Here is a 22,756-nt window from a genome sequence, read left to right as displayed (position 1 = left end):
CAGCTGGCTTTTCTAAACACACATCTACCTTCCAAACACATGATTTTGTCAGAACTAATCCCCAGCCTTTCCCCAGAAAGTGAGAAGCTTGTTATACAACAGAATTTGAGACCATTTTACAGGTTAAAAACTAGATTTTACAACAATCAATCATGAAAAGCAGAATGGTTAGCATTGTAGACTACACAATTTAAAATAAATACCCAAACCAATCAGCTAATAGGAAATAAAACAGTAACAGGAATACTGCCCAATTAGTAGCTGTCTGTGGTTGAAGACAAAAGAGCACAAAGCTGTTTCCCAGGAGGCAAGCAAGGTGATTCTGACTTTGGATCACAGAATCACAGAATGTTAGGGATTGGAAGGGATCTCGAAAGGTCATCTAGTCCAATCCCCCTGCTGAAGCAGGAACACCTAGATGAGGTTACACAGAAATGTGTCCATGCGGGTTTTGAATGTTTCCAGAGAAGGAGACTCCACAACCTCCCTGGGCAGCCTGTTCCAGTGTTCTGTCACCCTCACTGAGAAGAAGTTTCTTCTCATAAACCTCTTGTGTTCCAGCTTGCACGCATTACCCCTTGTCTTACCATTGGTTGTCACCAAGAAGAGCCTGGCTCCATCCTCGTGACACTCACCCTTTACATATTTACAAACATTAATGAGATTGACCCTCAGTCTCCTCCAAGCTAAAGAGACCCAGCTCCCTCAGGCTTTCCTCACACGGGAGACGCTCCACTCCCTTCATCATCTTTGTTGCTCTGCGCTGGACCCTCTCCAGCAGTTCCCTGTCCTTCTGGAACTGAGGGGCCCAGAACTGGACACAATATTCCAGATGTGGTCTCACCAGGGCGGAGTAGAGGGGAAGGAGAACCTCTCTCGATCTACTAACCACCCCCCTTCTAATACACCCCAGGACGCCATTGGCCTTCCTGGCCACAAGGGCACAGTGCTGGCTCATGTTCATCCTGTTGTCCACCAGGACCCCCAGGTCCCTTTCCCCTACACTGCTCTCTAATAGGTCGTTCCCCAGCTTATACTGGAACCTGGGGTTGTTCCTACACAGATGCAAGACTCTACACTTTCCCTTGTTAAATTTAATTAAATTTCTTCCTGCCCAACTCTCCAGCCCGTCCAGGTCTCACTGGATGGCAGCACAGCCTTCTGGTGTGTCAGCCACTCCTCCCAGCTCGGTGTCATCAGCAAACCTGTTGACAGTGCACTCTAGTCCCTCATCCAAGTCATTGATTAATATATTGAAATACTGGTCCCAGTACTGACCCCTGAGGCACTCCACTAGATACAGGCCTCCAACTGGACTCTGCCCCATTGACCACAACGCTCTGGCTTCTTTCCTTCAGTCAGTTCACAGTCCACGTCACTACCTGATTGTCCAGACCACACTTCCTCAGTTGGATGCGAGCAATCACTTTATCACATAAAGGAACTGGATTTATATGGAGACCAGATCTCTGGAATCCTGCCACTGTCTTGATCAGAAAATGAAGGTTTTTTCCACTTGCAATAAATCCCATTTGCAATTGTTTAAGTAATTCCAAAGCTTTTGAAGAAAATCTGATTACCAGCTCCAGACAACTCCTAATAGCAACAGTACAAAACTAGTCAAAAGCAAGCTCTGAAAGCACACACAAATCAATATTAAGGAGAGAAAAAAAAATACATCAAACCAACAATAGTTTATTGTGTTAAATCACTGCTTAACTTATGAAGGGACCAAGGCATTTGCTTGGATGTTGTTAAACGGGCTCTGCAGAAACAGAGCAACTACCAGCTGGTGTCAGGGACTCAGGCGCCCCTGACCTGGGCCGACTCCACCACGACTCTGCAGGAGAAAATTGTTCCCACTACTCCTAGTTCCTACAGACTTCCCAAAATTAAGGGTTTTGTGGTCCTCTCAACGTAAACAAAAGAAGAGGAAATATCAGACAGAAAAACTGCTGTGGGATATTTATCAAGTCCCTGCACATGTAAAAGATGCAGTCTGAGATCTGAGTTCTCATTACTGTAGGACTAATCAAACTGACAGAAATATTTTTGGAAAAGCGTGTTCAGACCTACCACAGGATGCCACTATGGAACAAACAGGTGAACTAGCTTCATGTGCAATTTTTTTGCAATATAAAATAGCACACACTAGGCAGTTTTTTCAATAAAACAGACGTAAAACTTAGCAGTGTGACAAGGTAGTTGATGGATGCTTCAGTATACCTAAAGCGTTCCCAGTTTTTTTTAATGTAGTACTTAATTCTCAAAGTATTTGGAAAAAAGTGTTTAAACAATCAAGTCAAATAAGTAAAATCATTAAAATAATTTTAAATACTTAAAATAAATTATGCCATCATGACCTTATTTTCTAACAACATTTCATCAGAAATACCTGCTTTATAAGCACCTGTGCAAAGAGGGTGAAAGGCATTTGGCCAAATACAGATGACAGGCATTTCTACAGTGTATTTTAATACAAATATCTAAACCAATCAGATGAGTGATTCCCTGAAAGGGTTCATTCATCTTAGATTAATACTACATTTTCCTAGGGAGAAGTTTCCTGGGGAGATTATAGTCTATAAATATTGCAAGATGAAACGGTAAAGTTAAAAGAGACTCAGCCTCCTGTAGAGAACACAACGGACTATTGACTTCCAAAATAAAAGGGATTATTTAGATGGATGAAATTTTGCATAGTACAAAAATCTTATTCCAGAATGGACAGCTGTTCTCTCAAGAGGAGAATTAGAACATCATTTCTCAAATCTCAACTAAATTCACTAACCAGAAAGCCTGCATCATTTGACATGTGCAAATAACACCTCTAAGGAAACATGATCATTGCACACTTTCCAAAATAAGTTTATATGAACCCTCAGAATATAAATTCTAAGGAGAATATTATTACATATTACAAACTATTATGCTAAGCACTGCGAAACAGGATCCAAAAATCAACAACCAAACCAACCAAGGTTCAAATTTACCATCTTTTTAATTTAAAGGTTTACTGAATTTATGGATTGCTGGCTCGTGCTCTATTGACATGTGGGAAATCCAGTGCAGCTATGTCTTTTTACATGTATTTTAATTACATATACTTGCAAGGTATTTATACAAGCTCTTCACATTCTGAAGTACAGAAAACAAGTATCACATTTGCAAATTAGTCCCTTTAAAATTTAGTAAGAACATATTGCTGGTTCTCTGTAAGTTGACTCAGGTGGAATTTCCTTCTCGATGCCATATTATTCAAATTTTAGAGTCAGTCTCTTTGCTCTTCACTATCAGGCTTTAATTAAAAAGCTAAGTTTAAGATTACACGTGCCCTGCATCTCTTTTTCAGTCTTTGACGTTTAGGTAGATAATGTAGTATCCAGTAACTGCAGAACTCCATCACAAACAGAAATTAGCCACTTCCTTAAAAAAATAAAACAAGCTCACCTTTTTCAGTTATAACACGGATCACCTCTGAGCTCAACTTGGAAGGCTTGTAAGTCTGAGAGACTCAGTATCCCTTGTGAGCAACACACACTGAGCACTACGTAAGACTCTTCATCCCTACAACACTATGCTGCAAGTGTGGGTTCATATCTCCAGAAGAAGATATTTCAACAGCATTTATTAAAGATTAATTAGATTAATTTTTTTTTTTTATTTTTTTTTTTCAAAGAAACACAAAAACTGAACACGATGTTGTGGTTGAAACAAGTTTAGGTATGTGTAGTGACAGATAACAAAACGACTGGGCCTAACAGCAACTGGAAAGGGAAAAAGCGCAGGTGCGAAATCAAATGATACTTAAAAAAAGAGAGGGGAGGGAAGGGAACTCCTATTTAAATTTTGTAAAAAGAGGAAAGTATCCCAGAGATACTTTTAATATACATAATATCTCAATTCACATTGTATAATTAACTACTTTGATTTATATTCCCCAAAATAACCGCAGTAAAACTCAGTAATTAGGGTATTTGAGAGCTAGAGAGAATGACTTACAGAGATTTTAAAACAAACCACATTTAAGAAGCTAAAAACATAACTTATAGCAGTATATTTATTTTTTTTTTAATGTTGGAGCAGTAAAAATGAAAGTATTAATAGTTCTTTTGGTTTTATTAAATACATACTTGTACAAACACTAACATACCAGCAGTTAAATGCAAGTGTGGGTTAAGTGAAACAGTATTTTCATTTCATATCTTCCACTAGTTAACTTAAAGGACATGAAGGAATCCAGAATTTATATGAAACGCACAGAAAGGTAATTAAGACTCATAGACAGCCAGTAAAACGCTCACACTTTCCTACGGCTAGCACATCTAACAAATAAGCCTTGCGCTCTTTCTGAACTATTCCATTTATTCTCCAGAATAGGCCATTTCCACAACCATGATTTCCCTTAATAAACAATGTGATTTATCAAGTCTGTAAATAAGACCACAGTGCAGTGATCCTTCATAATCAGTTTCCCCTCCAGAACCAAAACAGCAAGGGTTTTGATGCAAGTGACAGAAATGCTGGTGAGATAAATCAAATCTCTCCAAAATAAAGCCTTAAAATAGACTTTGTTTTGGACTGTGACTATTACAAAGCACAGAAAACATATTCTTTTTAATCAGACCTTCTAACGGGCTCTCTGCAAATGATTGTAAAAGAAGCACCTCCAGATAATCTCTTAAAATGAGCTATTCTGTAACGTGTGCGAGACAAATGTGGTGGGTGTCATATTTAATTTGTTTTTGTTTTAATGAATCTTACTTTCTGAAAACTTCAGAATGTTAGGTTTCTTCAAATCCTCGGCCACAAAAGATGGCAGGGAAAATATATTAGAAAGTGAAGGTAACGCCTGAGATCATATTTGAAAACATTTCACTATGGGAACCAGCATTGCTGTGGTTTTGCATGGAGAGAGCCCACAGGAACTGCATGATCAACTGTGTGTGTAGGCACTCACTATACAGATATTTTTATACACATACACACATACTCACTAGATCATTTCCAATACGTCTCTTCTTTTTTTAAAACCCCACTTAAGAGACACTTCTAAGCTTATGAATGTTAAAAATTCTTAATTCAGAAGGAAAGTACACTTTGTTTTATGATGTAAGGAGGCAGTTTAAAGGCAGCAGGGAAGTAAAATGTGGGGTGGGCACTAGGAATGGCCTCTGCAGAAAAATACACCATTCTGCACACATACATCCTATTCCACAGACTGCAATTTGCCTCCTGAACTGCATTTCTTATTCAAAATATGAATGAATTAGTTGCTTTGTAAACATAAATTTATACATATACTCATATTTTATGTATTATATTCCAAGAATAAACTCTAACAACATGATACACAAGCTAACAAATGCAATACAACAGCTCCCTTTATGACTCCAACTAATCTTCCCAAATAAAACCTGAAAAATTAGAATCTGGTGTCTCATTTTGATACACATTTCCATAAAAATGTGTCCCAGTAGGTGTATGAATGTGGCCAAGTTCCTAAAGCCAGAGACAACACTTACTCTTAACGTGTGATGCTCCTGTGCCAGTAATGCTGTGACCTCCTCTTGTAAGGTAATGACCTCCAGAAACTGCCCCCAGAGCGCCATCAAAAGCGAGCAAAGCTGAGCAAGATTCATATTGATAAGTTCGGCCAGTTCATCAGGATTTTCCATTTTCTGAAGTTAGGAAAACATATTTACATGATTAACAGATGATGATCAACAGATAATGTACAGACAAGAATCAAAAAAGTGTACGTTATCTTAGTGAGAATTTTAATTTAAAAAGTAACTTCCAGATGAGAACTGTTTTGTCTAAGCAACAGAATTGAATTAATCTATGTTACAACACTAACAGATTATTTTATGTTGCTTCAAACATTATCCAGTTGCCTTTTAGAATTAGGACTGCTGACTTTAAAATAAAGCAACAATCCCATTTATGGCAACCATAACTGAGCTGCAACTGTTGTATTTCCTAACATGTAAAAATACAGTGTGCCTGAAAAGAACAGGAATCAGCAGTCAGAAAACAGAAAAATCGATACTTGCTATGTTAGTCCAAATTTGATACAACTGTAAGCATTTAATAACGATCTCCATTTCGGAATAAAGACAACTCGCAATAACATTTATATGGTGTTATATATCTACATTCACTTTCAACATGCTCAGGAACCAGTGTTGCAATATAGGCTTCCTAGAACCAGATCACATCAAGACAAATTCAGGGCGAACCAAGTTTTCTTTCCTAACAATGTACTGTAATCCTGTGATATATTACAGTTCAATGCCAGTCAATTGTAGACTATCACAAGGCTTATGCTCCCTGCCATTTAAAAAAAAATATATAGTTTTTCAGAAACTCATTGTGGGCACACAAGGGTTTAAAAAGTAAAGACAGTAAATACCCAACTCCAGCAATATTGAAGAGCAAGTAGTAAAAAGGACTGCAAATACTGAAACACCAGCTTAGTAGGTGAGACTGGAAATAAGAGAAGGAAGAACTTTTGATGAGAACTGCACAAAAGAACAGGAAGGAGAAAAAGGGAAAAAATACAAGCATACCTGAGCAAGCCAAGGGAGGAACCAATGAAACAAAAAACCACAGGTACTGAAAGAATTTACAGTAGCTATGTAAATGCAGAAAACCAATTTATTAAGTAAGATCATTAGTTGCCCACAGAAAGATAACTGTGCTGGCTTTTTTTTCCAGTTACACAAACGATATCCATTTAAAGCAAATATTCCATTTCCTTCCAGTTATACTACTGCAACAGTAACTAAAGGTCCTCAAGAGCTGGGCAGATGCCCCACTCAGTAGCAAAGCACGGACAATCTGTAAGAAAAGTGTTAAAACCTGTGCTTAAACCTCCCCGTGACAAGGACGTTAGCTATTCAGCAGGGGCTAGTTCTGACTAAGGAGAGAGTTGGGGAGACAAATCTAACTAATCTGAATTAGACAGTGTTTCCTTGAGAATGCAGGGAAAGCAGAAGGAGGCAGCATCAGGACAAGTTCTTCCAGACAAGGGGATGACCTAAGAATCTGCTTTTGTACAACTTACTATTGTACTACTGCTTGATCTTCTATGATTGTTATTTGACACCATTGAAACACAGGAATTCAAATTATAAATGGACAAAATTCACAATGTGATTTTAATAATTTCCCATAATCTTCAGTTTCATCGTATATAAAAGTTACCATGACTACTACTGACACACCAAACCACCACCACATTGAGAGTTTTGGAGTCAGTTGAGCCATTTATCTTTGAATGAGGAGCACTTGAAATAGAGTGTTGACAAAGAACCGTACAGGATGTCAGCACTGAAAAAACCATTTTCTTCCCAAATAGCACATGAAACCAGCACACTCTACTTTTATAGTTATTACACTTATTTAATAAATGAAAAAAAATAATGTACCTTTACTACTTCACACAATTCTGTAAGACGAACTTCTACATCTATGTTTTCTGGAAAGATGAGAGAACATATTCATGAAAAATGTACTTTCCAAGTTCCAGAATAAAACCAATTATCTCACAAAACAATTTTAAAACATAAAGAGAAAATAGCCATATTAAGTGTCACAATCAGCTTTAAATCAAGTAAATTATAAACTCCCATTAAAATAATTTCTTACTTAATTTCTTCTTCTTTCTGAGATTGAGAACCAAGCACAATTAATAAAAAGTTTACAACTGAGTATCATTATCACTTATTATGATACCTTGTCAGAGATACAGATCTTCCATTCAAAATTATACTTGAAAATACTGTAATTTAGATAATACCATTCACAGATTATCCAGAGAGCTGCTCAACTATTCAGCAGCAACATCATCGTTCACAGCTGAGGTAATACACTTCCTCTCCTACCTCCACTTTCCACAGATACCTTATTTCAGGACCATTTTTCTACAGGTATATTATTTACTTAATTTTCAAGCTACCTGACTATTAATACAGTTCATTCATTGCCTGGAGAATTATATTTCAGTCAAATAAAACTGTTTGTTAATTGATAATTTTCTCAATAGATCTAATATTAAGAGTAAATTAATATTCCATGGTACGGCAGCTTAAAATGGATCTGAAACTTGAATGACATATTTATAAAGAAAACAGATTTGTTCCTTCATGTAAGATGTTTTTCCTTGTTAATCATTCCTAACCTACTTAGGGAAATCTGATCAATTAAACAATAATTTAGTATTATGTTTTGATTTCCTCCTACATCTGAGGTACCAGCGACAAGGGAATGATTTATAAACCCTAAAATTGTCTGTAACAATTACTTATATTTAAATTCATTTTTGAAACACAGTATAAGGAAAAAGCCTGCAATGTTTCTTGAAAACATATGCCAACAAAAATGCCTTGAAACCCACAATAACAAATTTAGGATATGGATAACAAACACAGGTTTATAGGATGGCAACAGTGTGTTTACTCAACTTGTTTTCAAATGATAGTGTCTAGATTTGGCATGTACATACTGATTTTCAATGGATTGCATCCATTATACTTAGGCTTAAACTTAATGACAAAAAAAAATCAAAGTTCTGAGAAAATATGCAAATTGCAGAAATGCATGAAGTTCTCAGAAACAAGTTTAGAGACGTTTTTGAAAGAAACTACATACACCTGCATTAGCTAAACAGTACTTGATGATAATTATGAAAACAGTTTAAGATGTGATACTACTTTTGGTGTGTTTGTAGCCACACAAATTTTGTCATTAGAGAAAAAATTAAATGGCTTGATTAGGAGACACAATACTACCTTGTTTGTCACACTGCAATTGAGAATAGGCTTTGAACAACATTTAAAACCTTGAAGTCTTAAAATCATTATTGAAAATCCCAAACTACGATGTTATATTAAAAAAGGACAGAATAGAGACAATACAAGTCAAAAGAAATTAAATATTAACATTTTACAGCAGTAACATTCACCCAGCAAAGATCTGATGAAATTTTGCTGGCCCTGCTAAAAAATAGTTTTTATTTAAAACAAAATCCAAATGCAGCTACAGATGATTAAGCTGGTGACCTACTGTAAGACTGAACTGCTATTTTATTCTTTTCCCATCACAAAGTTCCCTGTGCTTAAGCAGCACTGTCAGCTTTTGTCCGGCATCAGACCAACACTGACAGTCTCCAGAGGCCAGCGAGACATGGAAAATGCAGCTTAAGCTCTGAGAATGTTTTGTGTAGCGTTTGGACAGATCCAGTCTTGAGATACCAAAAGCAACCTGAAAGGTTTCTCAGGAGCAAAAGATACTAGTCTTTAATTATTTACAAGATTGAGTCTCTGCTGAATTAAATGAAACTATACTTTTTAGCTATTTTATGTAAATGGTGACAACTGACTGAACTCTTCAATAATTTTTGTTTAGTAAAGCAGAAAAACACTAAACCAAACCCAGTCATAATTTCTCATTTTGTTATCTATATTCAGCCAGGAAATAAGTAGCTTAATACTGCAGACGTCAGAGTTTAACATACGCTTGATATGGCTGAATAGTGAAATAATGTTCCTGTTTACAAAATAACCTATTATTTTATATTATTAAGAATAATATAATATTTTATATTATTAATAAAAAGCTGAGGGGTTATATCACCTGCTTTGGAAACATACCTAGGTAGGCGTCTCTCTGGGTTCGTGGATATTTTCTTCTGAGAAGGCGTTCATAAAGGACCTGCATGCTGGCCTTGGCTAGTTATAGGGATTGCACACACATCACTAGTTACTACACTCCTTTTTTCATCTGTGATTTATTATTTGCCTTAAAGTTAGTCAAAAAGCTTATTGCTAGCCTAGCAATTAGTGCAGTTAGATCAGTACATGAAAGCATATAATTTTAGTATAGATTCTAGATTAGATATCGCTTGTGACATACATAAAGGTAGCATTTTTTTATTTCCTAAACCCAATAATACTTCAACGCTCAATTACAGTTATTGAGTCCAACAGTTGCCTGCATGTGCTTCTGCAAAATCACTGTCCTGTGTTACAATTATGTGACAGAGCAATAGCAAAGCAAACAGACAAAACGAAATTAAACAGATAAAAATTTAATTTAAAGCAAAAAAAGTGACAATTCTGGGATTTAAATGAGACTCGAGATTCTGCAAAGCCCTTTTAAACTTCCCCCCCCAAAAAGCTCCACTGTAAAACAGTTCATTTACTTTAAAAATGAAAAATCAATGCAAATGACATTTGTGTACTTTGTGAAGTCCAGAGAGCTTAATTTACAGACATCACAGAAACACAGCTTTTTTAAAACTTTTGATGGATTTTAGAAAAAGTAGCGTTAATGGTAGGCATTAGTTATTTTTCATGAGCAACAGGTGAGTAATAGTAGCATAATTAACATTTGCATGATTAGTTCTGTTATATCAATTGTTCCAATCAATCTATACACAAAATAACTGAAATAAATGAAAAAAAAAATATTTATAAATAAGAAAACAAAGTACTTCTAGCAGAGACATAAAAAATAACAAAAAAAGACCCCAAAACCCACGGGAAACAAACCAGCAGCAGAATATGTACAGTGAATGTTAAATGCAAGTAGTCATTTTATCTTCATATACTTATTTTGAGCATTTCTGTTCAAGCTTGCATTCCCAAAGGTAAGCTAAATCACCCACAGAAATGACCAAAGGTCTGACTCAAGTTCCACTGAAGCTTATGGAAATGTTACTGGAGACTACAATGAAGTTTGAAAGATACAACCCAACTATGCAACACAATGGCCGTCTTTTTTCTATTACATACATATTTTGTAGGAGTGTGTTAGGGGAATTGAAGGTCCTATCTGAAACATTCAAGTATCGAGATTTAGGCTAAGCCTATCCTTACCACAGCAATAGTGCCAACGGATTTTTTTTTTTTGGAAAAAGCACATTTTGTCCTTAAAGGAAAGACCAAGAGTTGAGTCATTCCTTTAACAGGGTGTTCCCTTCCATATCAAGATTAAGATAACTGAAACAGAAATATTCTTTGCACTGTAACTGTAGCAGTATTTTTGCTTATATAAAGTCTCCGTTTCAGATATTTTTCTATGCACAGACTTGTAATGCGCTCCCTCCCTCAAAGACAAATTAAATTCAAAAAACAGCTTTGTATTTTGTAATACAGAAGCTAAAAATTCTTTGTTTGACTCACTAATTGACCACATCACATTTTAAAAATAGTTTTCATATCTCAACCTTATTGTTTCATAATGCTTAGCTTTGACATTGGTAAAACTAAACAGTACAAAACCAATAAATGCTATCTTCAATCAGTGTCAAATCCAAAAGACCTATTTTTCAGATTTATATAGAACTTTACATGACTAAAATTGTATATGCTTGATGAGGAACAAGTCTAACTCATCCTTTATAATGCCAATATACTTTCCTTTTTTACTTTCACCACTCTCCTAGTTGAGGTTGGCTCTCTAAGACACCTGCATTCTGCAGAAATGTAACATACATTTCCATCCATTAGATTTCATGTAACATTTTCACAGTTACTTTTATCAGATGCAGTCACTAAAAGTCTTCATTGTCATACAACTTCAATTTCTTTCTGTTAGAGTGTCCTGTAAGAGTTTAACTTTATTAAAGAAATATCTTCTCTGAAAGCATATTTTAACTACTCAGCTTTATAGAAACAGTTCTTGTCTATTAAGACCTTTTCTAAGTCTTAGGTAACTAAGTCTGTTTAAAAAGTTACACTAGAAATGGAGTCAGCAGCAATTTCTTCTTGTAGGTCTTTTTTCAAACAGGTTTCCATTGTGATATTCTTCTCAAACCAAAGCTTACAGAGGTCCAATTTTTATGGAAATATACAATGTTTCCTTATAACAAACATCCAAGCACAGCATGCTACTTGGATTAAGAGTTTCTCTAACTTTCTCACCACTAAACACGGTGATTTCAAATACCAGGGCAAATCAAGACCAACAAGAAAAAAATATATTTGCATAAATTCAGGCTGTTATCTCCCCATTTCATTAGTAATGCAACAGTGCTACTTGTTTTCCTTGAGATATTAAATTCCAGCTCAGTTCGAGCACAAAGATGCTACATATACAAGATGTATGAAATTTATGCCATTTTAGTCTAGGAGAGGGGTATCTTTAATAAGCACAGACAGGAAAGTGATGCATTTTATTAAATTCAACATACCCAGTTCAATTCGGTGAGAAGAGGGGAGCTCCTTTGTTATCATAATGAAATAGCTGTGTAACCCTTTGAAAGCAAGCAGCAAACTGGCACAAAGCGTATAGTGGAAATTATAGGCATGGCTGAGGAAAGACTCTGAAACAACAAAACTGCACCCCTAAAAAAAAAAAGAGGTATTTATTAATTTTGTACAGTAAACGGAGTGTTACAGAATAACGAAAAAGATAGCTAGATAAATTGCTTCTTTTCATGAACCTCATCCATATTTTTGCGATTCTCAATACATTGCAGTATCTTAAAAACAAGGTTAAACACTAAATATTGTAAGCTTTCCCTCTGCATGTTCCTGAAGCATGTAACATAGCCTTTTGGAATAATTTGTCTCATTGCCCATATCATGTGGCACACTGCTGTACGTACAACAAAGTTTATTCTTTATCAAGCAATATTTCTTCTGCAGAAAAGGTAAAATTAACACTGCCCAACAAAATAAAAATAAAATGTTACAGTGATACATTCTTACATCTGCTGATAACTGTTTTGTGTAGTTATTGCCAAAGACCACACTTTCAAGAGAAGGAACCACAGAGTCTCTGTTTTGTGCTGGCGCATTCCGGTTCAACCATGTATTCTTCGCTGGGCGTGGAAAACTGCAAAAAGCACAAATTAACTGATAATTTGAACATACTATGTGTCACAAATCTACCGTCATTAAAAGAAATTCTTGATTTGTCTTGAAAAGCAGCAGAAACAAGGACTCTAAGTAATAACCTGGAAGCTCCTGGCATGGTGGGCTGCCCTTTCAAAGCCCTTTGGGGTGGCTCAAATACCTCATCCAGTCTCTGGCACTGCGCTAGGGAAACAGTGTTCTCCAGCAGTTCTCTTCAATGCCCATCTCCAGCCAGTTGCAGAAATTTAAGAAATTATTACCCTCAGTGGTTTTGTTGCTATCTCTCACCATGAAGGTCAGCAGACCGTGCCAGATTGTGGAAGCTCTTCCTCATTATTTTCAATGCAAGCCTCAACTAATTTAAACAAAACTGAAAGTTTAAGCCATACGGATGAATTTTGAACTGTAACAGGTATGAGGCAATCACTTTCAGCCAACTTTACTACAGCAAGCAGCTGGAAAGCTGTCACGCAAACTGCCGTCGCTGTGTTACTAAGGGACGCCTGACCTCTGCCTAGGGAAGAGGAAAGCCCGCCCTGAACGCCTGGGAGAACAGAGCATCCTACAGCAGTGCCTTGTGAGGACAATCAATTAAAGATCACTGGATACGGAAAGTGGGGCCTTTTAGATAATGGGCAGAAATAAGCAATGACAGGTTAATAAAACAAGTAGATTGTACAGGACTCCAGGGCTGTAACCAAGCAGAATTATCTCCTCTCTTTGAAGGGAAGTGTTAACACTGGTTGTTCCCAAGAAGAGAACCTGGGTGCTGCTCTGAAAATGACAACACTCAAAAACAACCTCCTAGGAGTGGATGGGGTGTTAATAATGTGAGCGTGACCCAAACAGAGGAGCAAACTGTCACCCAGGAAAGCCTAAAGGAGGAAGGGGAGTGAAGCCTGAAATGTTCAGGTTTTTCAGAAAGAGATGCTCCCGAAAAGCAAGCGGGCTATGTTGGCTATAAAGTATTTCCTAAGTATGACAATATGGGATAGCGCAACGGAAATAAAACACTGTAAATTCAAAAGTTCCTGCCTCTCCCCACCCTAAACTCATTTAAAGGACAACTTGGATCCTTAAAATAAGTTTATGGACACCGGTAACATTCTATTCTGAAGATAACCAAAGCAGCATGGAAGTTGCTGTTTTGTTTCAATATCTCCTTACACAAGCTATATCAAGTTGAAGTTTAAAATACAGCATTATTGTATCATCATTTGAAAAGCCAGAAACAGATGATAAATTGTATGAAAAACCTCAGATTTTCTCCAACCTTCTAAAAGTCAGCAGGGACAAATACATTTTCGGTTGAAAACTAGTAACAAAACCTGGTTTTCATGTTCTCACAATGAAGTTCGAACTAGCTATGGGATGAATACAGGAGAAACACTTGAATTTCACTTGCGGTACGGTGTGACAGCTTACACTTTACACACATGCTGCTACTTTAAGTGCATTATTTTATCAAATGAAGTCTTCAACAACACTACTAGCTTAAGGTAATTTTCACCTCCTCACTACTTGCTCTTCTCCCCATCCCTTCAGATGAGGCAGCTCAGTTACTACAAAACCACGCCTAAAACACATCACCAGAACAATCCAACTCGGAGGGGCAAAAAAGAAAGAAGTCATTAGAAACCGCCAAACCAGCACAGTCCTACACTGCACAGAACAGCTGCCTCACATACGTAGAAACATTGCTTTCCATGATGTGAAGACAGGGACGAGCAGCGGGAATACCTTAAGCTAAAGGTTTGGACATTTATGGCACAGCCTAATTTAGAATACAAAGAAACTTGAGGGAAGTAGCACAGAGTATGTGAAGGCAAATATATATCAGCTAAAGAAAAAGCTGTGGAAAGAACACTTCATATGTGTGACTGACTGTATGGCCCCTTTTCACACTTACTTTCAAGATAGAGAAGTGAGGTAAACAGAGATTGCAAAGGGTGACACAAGTCAATGAAATAAAAAAGCTTCACTAAAAATTAGGCAACAGCTTTTTCAAAGAGAAAAGTGAAATTCTTCAGTTCCACTTACTTTAGAAAATGTTAAAAGCATTTGCAGACATCATTGCCATTACAGCAGTAACAGAAAACTGTGAAGATATCTAACAGAAGACGCCCTGTTTGTACTAATGGCAACTATTTCTGTCACTAATGAGAGTGAGCAGCAGATCTTCCTGATTAAGAAAATGTATAAATATTTATACATATAAATATACATGTATAAATACAGACATTTATGCATTCCTCCCCTTCTCTGGTCTTGGGTATATCTCTCTTCTACACTACATGCTCTCATTTCTAACAAAAACAAACTCAAAATTTGTTTCAGGTAACTTTGAAAACAAGAAGTTTCTCATCCCTCTGGGCCTTGAATTCCAAAATCATCACGAAGAAAACTACACTGGCCATAGATTTAGCTCTTTCCTGAGTATCCTATTTTTATAACATTTCCATTTGGACGCTCAGTAATTTATTTGCATTTTATTAACAAGGGATTACCTTATCAATGGCTGATGTAGAGCAACCAAAGAAGCATGGACTATAACCGATATGACAGAAAGGTGGAAGTAATCAAACATAACATTAACATAATGATGAAGGCCCCGGTGTAAGTTAAAGTGCAACTTCAAAGTTCGGCTACTAATTGGCTGTAGTGTGCTCAGGTCATCTGGTCTAAAAAGAAATTAAAACAAAACAACATACAATTAAAACAATCATATTTAAAGTGCAAGTTATTAATAACTAAAATAGATAGCAATTTAGCATAGGTCTAAACTTTGGAATACAATGACATCTCTCCCAGGAAAAGAAAATATGAAAAAAAAATCAGAATGAGACAAGCCAGTTATGAAATCTTAATGGACTTCAGTTGGATTTCTTTTTTTACCCTCAAATATGTCTAATACAAACACACTATGTCCACATATAGTACAGATTTAATCAGTTTAAAAAGATAACATATCTTGTTGCTTTAATAAAATCTTCTATATTTAAACTTACGAATAGTCTGTATCCGTGAAGTGTAGATCTAACGTCAGCAGAAAATTCATTTCATTAAGAGACTCCTCAATCTAAGAAGAAATTGTAGAAGCATGAAAACCTTTCAGGTCCCTTATTTATACTAATCCAAACAGTACTTAATGAAGACTTAGTTATCTGTATATAGTAAGGTTGAATGGCAGATTACCTTCCTTTCATCTAACAGCATTTTTATTTTGAAAATCATCACATCGTTCACAGAAACTTCCTCATTTTTGTAAAGAATCTGAAATGTTTTACTGCAAACTATATTATCATGGATTGAAGCAGGAAAGGCAAGATCTGCACCTGAAAAGAGAAACCAGCATTAATGTAATCACCCTAGAATCTGGAAACCTCAGAGCAGCTAATAAGTGAAACTATAATTCCTACCAGTTTCATGACCACTATTAAAACTGTAACACCAACAAAATCAGCACTTTCCATTCCAGTCAGCAACTGCTGGAGTTTGAAGGAGCGCATTTTGTTTCAAATAAATACTGTATCAAAATTTTTAATTTAATTTGCTTTTAGTATGAGTTCTAGACTGAAGAATTTTTGCGTTGTTCCAAACTGGAACAAGACACCCTAGGCAACAAAAAATTCTAATAGAAATCCTGAAATCTGTCTGTGTTTCATCCAGCATTCATGTTGATTTGCAAGGTTTAACCACGCTGGGAACTGTTAACTACCTACAGATGAGGAAAAGAGGTTAAAGTGACATGTATCACTCCACTGACTTAATCAAGAACAGAGGTGGTTTGCTCTTTCCTTCCAGATAGTGCATACTACTCTGGTCAGACCAGTGCCAAGTGTGTCACCTGAACCTTAGACTTCTCATTCAATATGACACTTATGCATTCAGTCTAGAGGCTGCTCATCAGAAAGAGTTCAGAAAAGTGTGATAAATGGTCAGGGAATCCTTTAAAAAAAACCAAACCAAACCAAACCAAAAAACAAACAAGAAAAAGTTGAAAGACTTGTAGAAGAAATGAGAAAGGGAATGGCTCAAAACAGTTTTTGAGGAAGTACTTAGCATAATAGCAAGAGATTATCATACAGGAAATATTATGATAGGCAGTATCCTATGAAACAACACGTAACAGAAGATGGAACTTGGAAGAACAAAACAGACACACTCGTATTCCTCCTCTACAAACAGCCCCAGTAACATTAACCTCTTCCAGAACACCAAGTTATAGAAATTGTGTAAATGAGGGTACAAAAAATTTAAAAAAATTCTTTTGAGTCTTCTTAACATATTACTTCAAAGGAATCCACAAATGAAAAAAAAATCTGCAAAGTTTTTACTTTATATTTGGGGTCTACAGACCTCTCAGAAAAATCACTGCACCTGGCAAATATTCCCACTCTATAATCTTCATAACATCTTAGTTCAACTTCCCTTCAGAAACTAGAAACAAGTCAAAATACTGCGTTTTGCTGAAAAGCTTCCATATGTGTCATCGATCTAGGTGCCCTGGAAAAAATATGCCTCCAAAGGTTGAATCATTAAAGACTAATTCCCCTATATATAATGCCACTTTCAGCTTATATCCGTCATCAGTTCCAGGTGAAGGGCAGAGCAGGTATGGTTTCACATGACATGCAATCTGATATAACCGCACAGCATCAGCAGAAGGGATCTCCCGCTCCAGCTGATACAAAAGAAGACACGTGGCCGAGGTCCCACTTCCTACGCAGCGTCCAGCTCCACGTTGCAGCCCTCAGTTCTGCTGACTCCACTGTAAGATGAAACGGCCCCTTAGAAGTGAGAGAGAGGAGTCCAAGAGGAAAACCTGACACCAGAAAAAGGCTGAGCCACGTCTACAGGGGGGGAAAGGTCTCACAAACCTGAAGTTAACAAGGCAAAACTACTGTTTGTTAAGCCAACTATTCACTGACTGGCCAAGACTATTTCTAAGCTTCTATACACATGAAAAGCCATCTCAGCAACAAAGAGGAAAAAGAGTGGGAAATTAATTTATTTCTGCATTGTAAAAATGTACATCTCATTTCTAACCTGCCTTTTTGCCCCTCCTTTTTTTTTTCCCCCCGAAAACCAGCCACAAGTTTCTGATAGAAGTAGGAATTCAGAACATGCTCAAATCTGAAACGACCTCATACGGGCTAGAATTACATATGTTTTTCTTTTAACTTTCTAGAGCATGACTACATCTCCCTTCAAATCACAAGAATGCCACAAGACCTTCACAAGGCTGGAGCTAGAGCAAGTGGCTTATCCTACCACATCTGTAATGACACTTGTTCTGGGTCCTGAACAATTCTACTGAACTACTAAAAGACATGGGGAATACAAATAGGAGAAAACAGAATTTAAATTATCACAGGACCTCATGAAGAGCTGGGAAGGGCTGGGCAAGGTGTGGAAGGAGATGCAGAGGAACAGGAAGAAGGGAAAAACTGAGCCTATGTGTTTGACTCAGGGAAACAAAAGGAAGAGACAGATCAAACGAACAGTCTGTGGGCGAAGGGAAAACACACAGCTCAGGTAAGGAAGCCGCAGGTGACTTCTGCAGAGGCTAGGGAGAGCCAGAAGTTGGCAAAATCACTTGGACTGGAGTGAGAAAATCATGACACTGTCAAGAGGAATAGTATTTAGAACAGGTATAAGAAAGACAGGATAAGAGATGGAGAAGTATAGGGAGAAGTACCTGACCAATACAGGATGTCATACTCAAGAGTGAGCGTTGAGGGCCCCTGTACAGCCTCCTCTATAGTCAACAAGCAACAGAAACTTTCAGATGGCTGGGTCAACCCTCTTAGCGCTAGTGCACATGTAGCCTAATAGCAGCTGTTTTCTACAAATAACGCTGGTCTCAGTAACTGGCATCAGCTATTCCACCACCTTGAGCAGGAGAGCTGAGAGTTACAGCTACAGCATCCAGCTCTGCTAATTCAGAAGCAGCTGAAAGGAATGGAAGGCAGAGGTCCTCAGCCAGACCAAGCACTATCACACCCACAAAAAGGACAAATTAATACCCTTTCATTGATCAGCTCACACCCTTCTCTCCACTCTGTTGTGGCGCAAACATTATCAGCAACTACCTGACAAACCAAACTGAGAGCCTGATCTGAAAAGGACCCCACTTTTTGAGCTTGGAGGGGTTTGGGCTTTTGTAAAACAGTTGCTTGTCAGCTGAATGAGCTCCCCAGTCACGTTCCCAGGTGCAATCAGACACGTCAACAGAGCAACATGAAGGGAAAGAGTGGCCAGGGGCAATCACAGGCATAGCACTGCTGATCTAAACTCACAACAAACTGCAGTCCTAATGTTTACATCCTCTGTGCCTGATAATGAGAGACAAAGGAGCTAACACACATCACAGTTTATACACAAGATCGCAGCTTTCTGAAAAAAACAACTGAAGACCATTCTAAAATATACCATGAAATGGAAAAACTTCTTTTTCAGTGATATTAAACATAGCATTAAGTGACACTACTTAAAAAGTTATTGGTTACTAAAGGATCACTTTAGCTGAGCTAAATTCCCTAACCCATACTAAACTTTGCCTTTGAAGTGGAATAATCTTGGTTCCTAAGAATTATTTATTTCACACAAATCCAAGAAATATTCAGGAAGCATGACTAAAATTCAGTATCTACATTGTTGCTCTATCCAGAGTTACTTTTAAAATAGCCTCAAAAATTCAGGTTTCTGTAATCTCCTATCACATTTTCGCAGACTGCAGTAGGTTTTTCTTCCTTGCAATTCCTAGAATTCCACCTGACATTTGAAAACTTAATTCATTTTTTGCTTTTCACATTTTTACAGAATGCTGAGGTGTGGGCTTCACCGAATTAGGAGTACACAACAGGTGTCTCCAGGTTCAGTTTGCCTGGACAAAGTAACCAAAGAAAGAAACAAAAAAAGAAAAAAGAAAAAAAAATATGATGGAGTGGGTAATTCTGTTCAGGAGGTTAAATCAATTTTCAGTGTTGCCACAAGACAGCAAGAGAGCAAGTTTGAAATCAGCAAGACTGGATCCTTTCAGAGCCTTCTTTTTGGAAACAAAAACACAACAATCTCTATAGAAGTCTGTATCTGAAGTTCTCCATTACTTTGAGGATATCAACTTAAATAAGATCTGCCCTTTGTCATCTTAGCCTGAAACATGGAGAAAACTGAACAAGTCAGGGTTAAAAACAGAAGACACTAATATAAAGGAATCAACATGTTTTGCTAACAACAAATGGAACTAACAGAGGAAAAACAGTAACACAAATTCTGTAATCAATTTTTAAGTCTCACTGCTAAGAACAAACTAGTTTTTCAGCAGGTCATCATGCAACAACTTAGGTTTTTAAATTTTGTTATTAACACAATAAAAACATTTAATATTAGTTGTAACAATACAATACAAAAAGCATGCTCCCTTAATTAGCAGCAAGATAATGACCTCGTTTACTAAAAGTTTTTGCACTTACCAGTTGCATGTAACAAGCTAGCTTCCAATTTGTGTGGAATTCTTGGAGGAATTTTCATAGATACACGAATCTGGTAAAAGCTAAAGCAAAAGACATGGATTTGCAACATGTGAAGTGCCATACATCTCATTTACCATATACAAACAATCATAAAGGCAGGAACAGAGAGTGGGAAGAAGGAACAGGGCACAGAGGCCTAGGAAGCTGGTAAGTGTCTTATTTTGGCTTTTCATCGTGTTGGTTTTTTTTCTTGATCATTAATCAGAGCAGCAGCCAAACACAAGAATACAAGAAGGAAGCCTCAACACAGAGCTATTCTTCCCATGTCCCACAGTGTTGGGGCAAATATATGTGGAGATACATGGTAAACTATGCTGGAGAACTGAATAGGAATGAAAAATCAGGATTGTCAGCTACACTACAACCATCTCATAAAGACCTACCATGTAGTACATCTACAAGACTGCTAGAGCCAGTTCTGCAGCTGAAGGAGCTATTAGTGAAACTGCAGCACAATCCCCACCAGGGCCCCAGAAAACACACTACTTACCAGACACTCTCTACATTGCTTCTGGCCACCAGAGATTCAAAAATGCAAATAAAGGGTCACACTAGGCAGAATATGACAGTACTTGTATAGTGACAACACATAGTACCATTGCCTTTATGCTGTCAAAGGCAGGAACTACAGGTTTAAAGCCTAAAATTAAAATAATGACAACAACAACAAAAATAAAACCCACTAAACCAGAGTCTTTGTTTTCTGCATCTCTGCCCTCATCTTTAAGCAGCTTGTAACCCTATTCTGCTCCATACTCTTTCCAACTTTGATTGTTATCTATGAAATCCCTGTCACCTATACGGATTTTATGGAACTCTTTACATGACACAAGCACCCACAAGTCCACTTAGATGACACATTCTCTCCATCTCATCCCATTTCAGTTAATTTATTGTTGTTTGAAGGGGTTAGCTTCAGTTCCTCAGTGTGTTGATGTGACCGACCACACAGCTCCACAAACACACCAACGAAAGGGAGGGAGCAAGAACATTCATTCTCAAGCAGAGAGCAGGAAGATGAAAATGCCATTTTAGGCAGCAGCATGTTCTTAAATGCCCTTACAAGTATGCAATTTACCCTTTGTATTCCAACTATGGTGTACACTCACTCACAGTTTTTTGGCTCATCTTCATCATCCCCATCATCCAAATCCGAACTACTCTAATCTGTCGTGGTGTTCTGATTTTGGCTTCTAACACTTCAGCTAAAACTGACCATCCAGGACTTTGCTAGCAACTGATGCAACTGTGTATTAGCCTAACAATCAACAAAAATTTCTTAATTTAATACTTCCACAAAATTAAAAAGTCAGTTTTCGTCTGGTCAAAACCATGTGTCAAAGAATGCTTTATAACAGAAGATACCTAATGAATGAATGATATTGCTAGAGACAAGAGATGGCAGCAAAATTATTCCTACCTTTCAAAAAATCTAATAAAACTCAGCTTATTGCAAACCAATAATTATGTATTTTGTTTATAGAAACGCACAGGTCAAACATGATTCCATGTACATTTTTTTACTGACTCATAAACAGTAAATGAATTCAATATTGGACTGAAAAAAAAAAAGAAGTAACATTAAGCTTTCCCTGACATCGTCTCCAAGAGTGCAAGGAATTGAGAAGATTAAGAGAGACCTCTCGACAGTAATCCAGGAGAATGCAATCTAGTACACTAATGTACTTCATTTCTCTGGGTCAAATGCAACTTCCATCATTCAGTTACACTTTTCATCTCTATTGAGGACACAAGATAGATTATAACACATAACAGCCTCAGTAAGGAGATACTTCCCACCAAACTGTCATTTTATGAGTCCACAGTAAACATTTCTCAAGAGCTTGACGCCCTACCACTACAAGTGGCATCTTCCCATGATCCAAATGACTACCTGTGATTGCAGAGCTTAGTGCTTGTTACTTCAGGAATTAAGAACAAAAATCGTTGGTATGGTTTAGATTAAGTATTATGTCTCAGTAGTTCAGAGACATGCCAGATATTTTACTTCATCTCACTCTAACCTTCTACCAAATTCGGTCTCTTTTTTAAAATTTAAAATGTCAAAATCTGCATCATCCTCAGTGCATGTTTAGAACCATGTGGCAGCTCTACAGAGCATAAATTTAACTAAGGCTTAACAACTTTATTGAATGTGCATAGATTAATGAATTAGGACCATAACAAGTTAAAATGAAAGACAAAATAAAAACTGAGCACTGAACAGAAAAAAGGTGCAATGTGTTATTCCTATTGCTTAATGCAATAAGACTCATTTGCCTTAAAGATGCTGTTAAACAGCTGTTTACAATCTGGGCCTCAAAGAAAGCCATCAATAGAATTGCTTGTGCT

The 22,756-nt window shown here is 37.1% G+C and overlaps 1 protein-coding gene across 3 annotated transcripts in view; it reads right to left on the bottom strand.

The window, feature by feature from the left end:
• Positions 1–22,756, bottom strand: part of FAM135A (family with sequence similarity 135 member A) — a 90,660-nt gene that overhangs the window by 30,027 nt on the left and 37,877 nt on the right. For 2 of the 3 annotated variants that reach the window (XM_065056239.1, XM_065056237.1), the window contains 9 exons: positions 20,345–20,424; positions 16,062–16,201; positions 15,875–15,945; positions 15,374–15,547; positions 12,720–12,846; positions 12,200–12,353; positions 9,657–9,734; positions 7,434–7,483; positions 5,526–5,681 (listed from right to left, as the gene is read on the bottom strand). In XM_065056239.1, the coding sequence (XP_064912311.1) occupies positions 5,526–5,681; positions 7,434–7,483; positions 9,657–9,734; positions 12,200–12,353; positions 12,720–12,846; positions 15,374–15,547; positions 15,875–15,945; positions 16,062–16,201; positions 20,345–20,424 (1,030 nt within the window). The remainder of the gene's footprint in view (positions 1–5,525; positions 5,682–7,433; positions 7,484–9,656; positions 9,735–12,199; positions 12,354–12,719; positions 12,847–15,373; positions 15,548–15,874; positions 15,946–16,061; positions 16,202–20,344; positions 20,425–22,756) is intronic. The other variant, XM_065056238.1, reaches the window with a different exon arrangement.

Source organism: Columba livia, chromosome 3 (assembly GCF_036013475.1).
Source record: "Columba livia isolate bColLiv1 breed racing homer chromosome 3, bColLiv1.pat.W.v2, whole genome shotgun sequence".
In the NCBI taxonomy this organism is placed as follows: domain Eukaryota; kingdom Metazoa; phylum Chordata; class Aves; order Columbiformes; family Columbidae; genus Columba; species Columba livia.
Note: the sequence above shows the minus strand (reverse complement) of the source record. Positions and strands in the feature narration are given on the sequence as shown.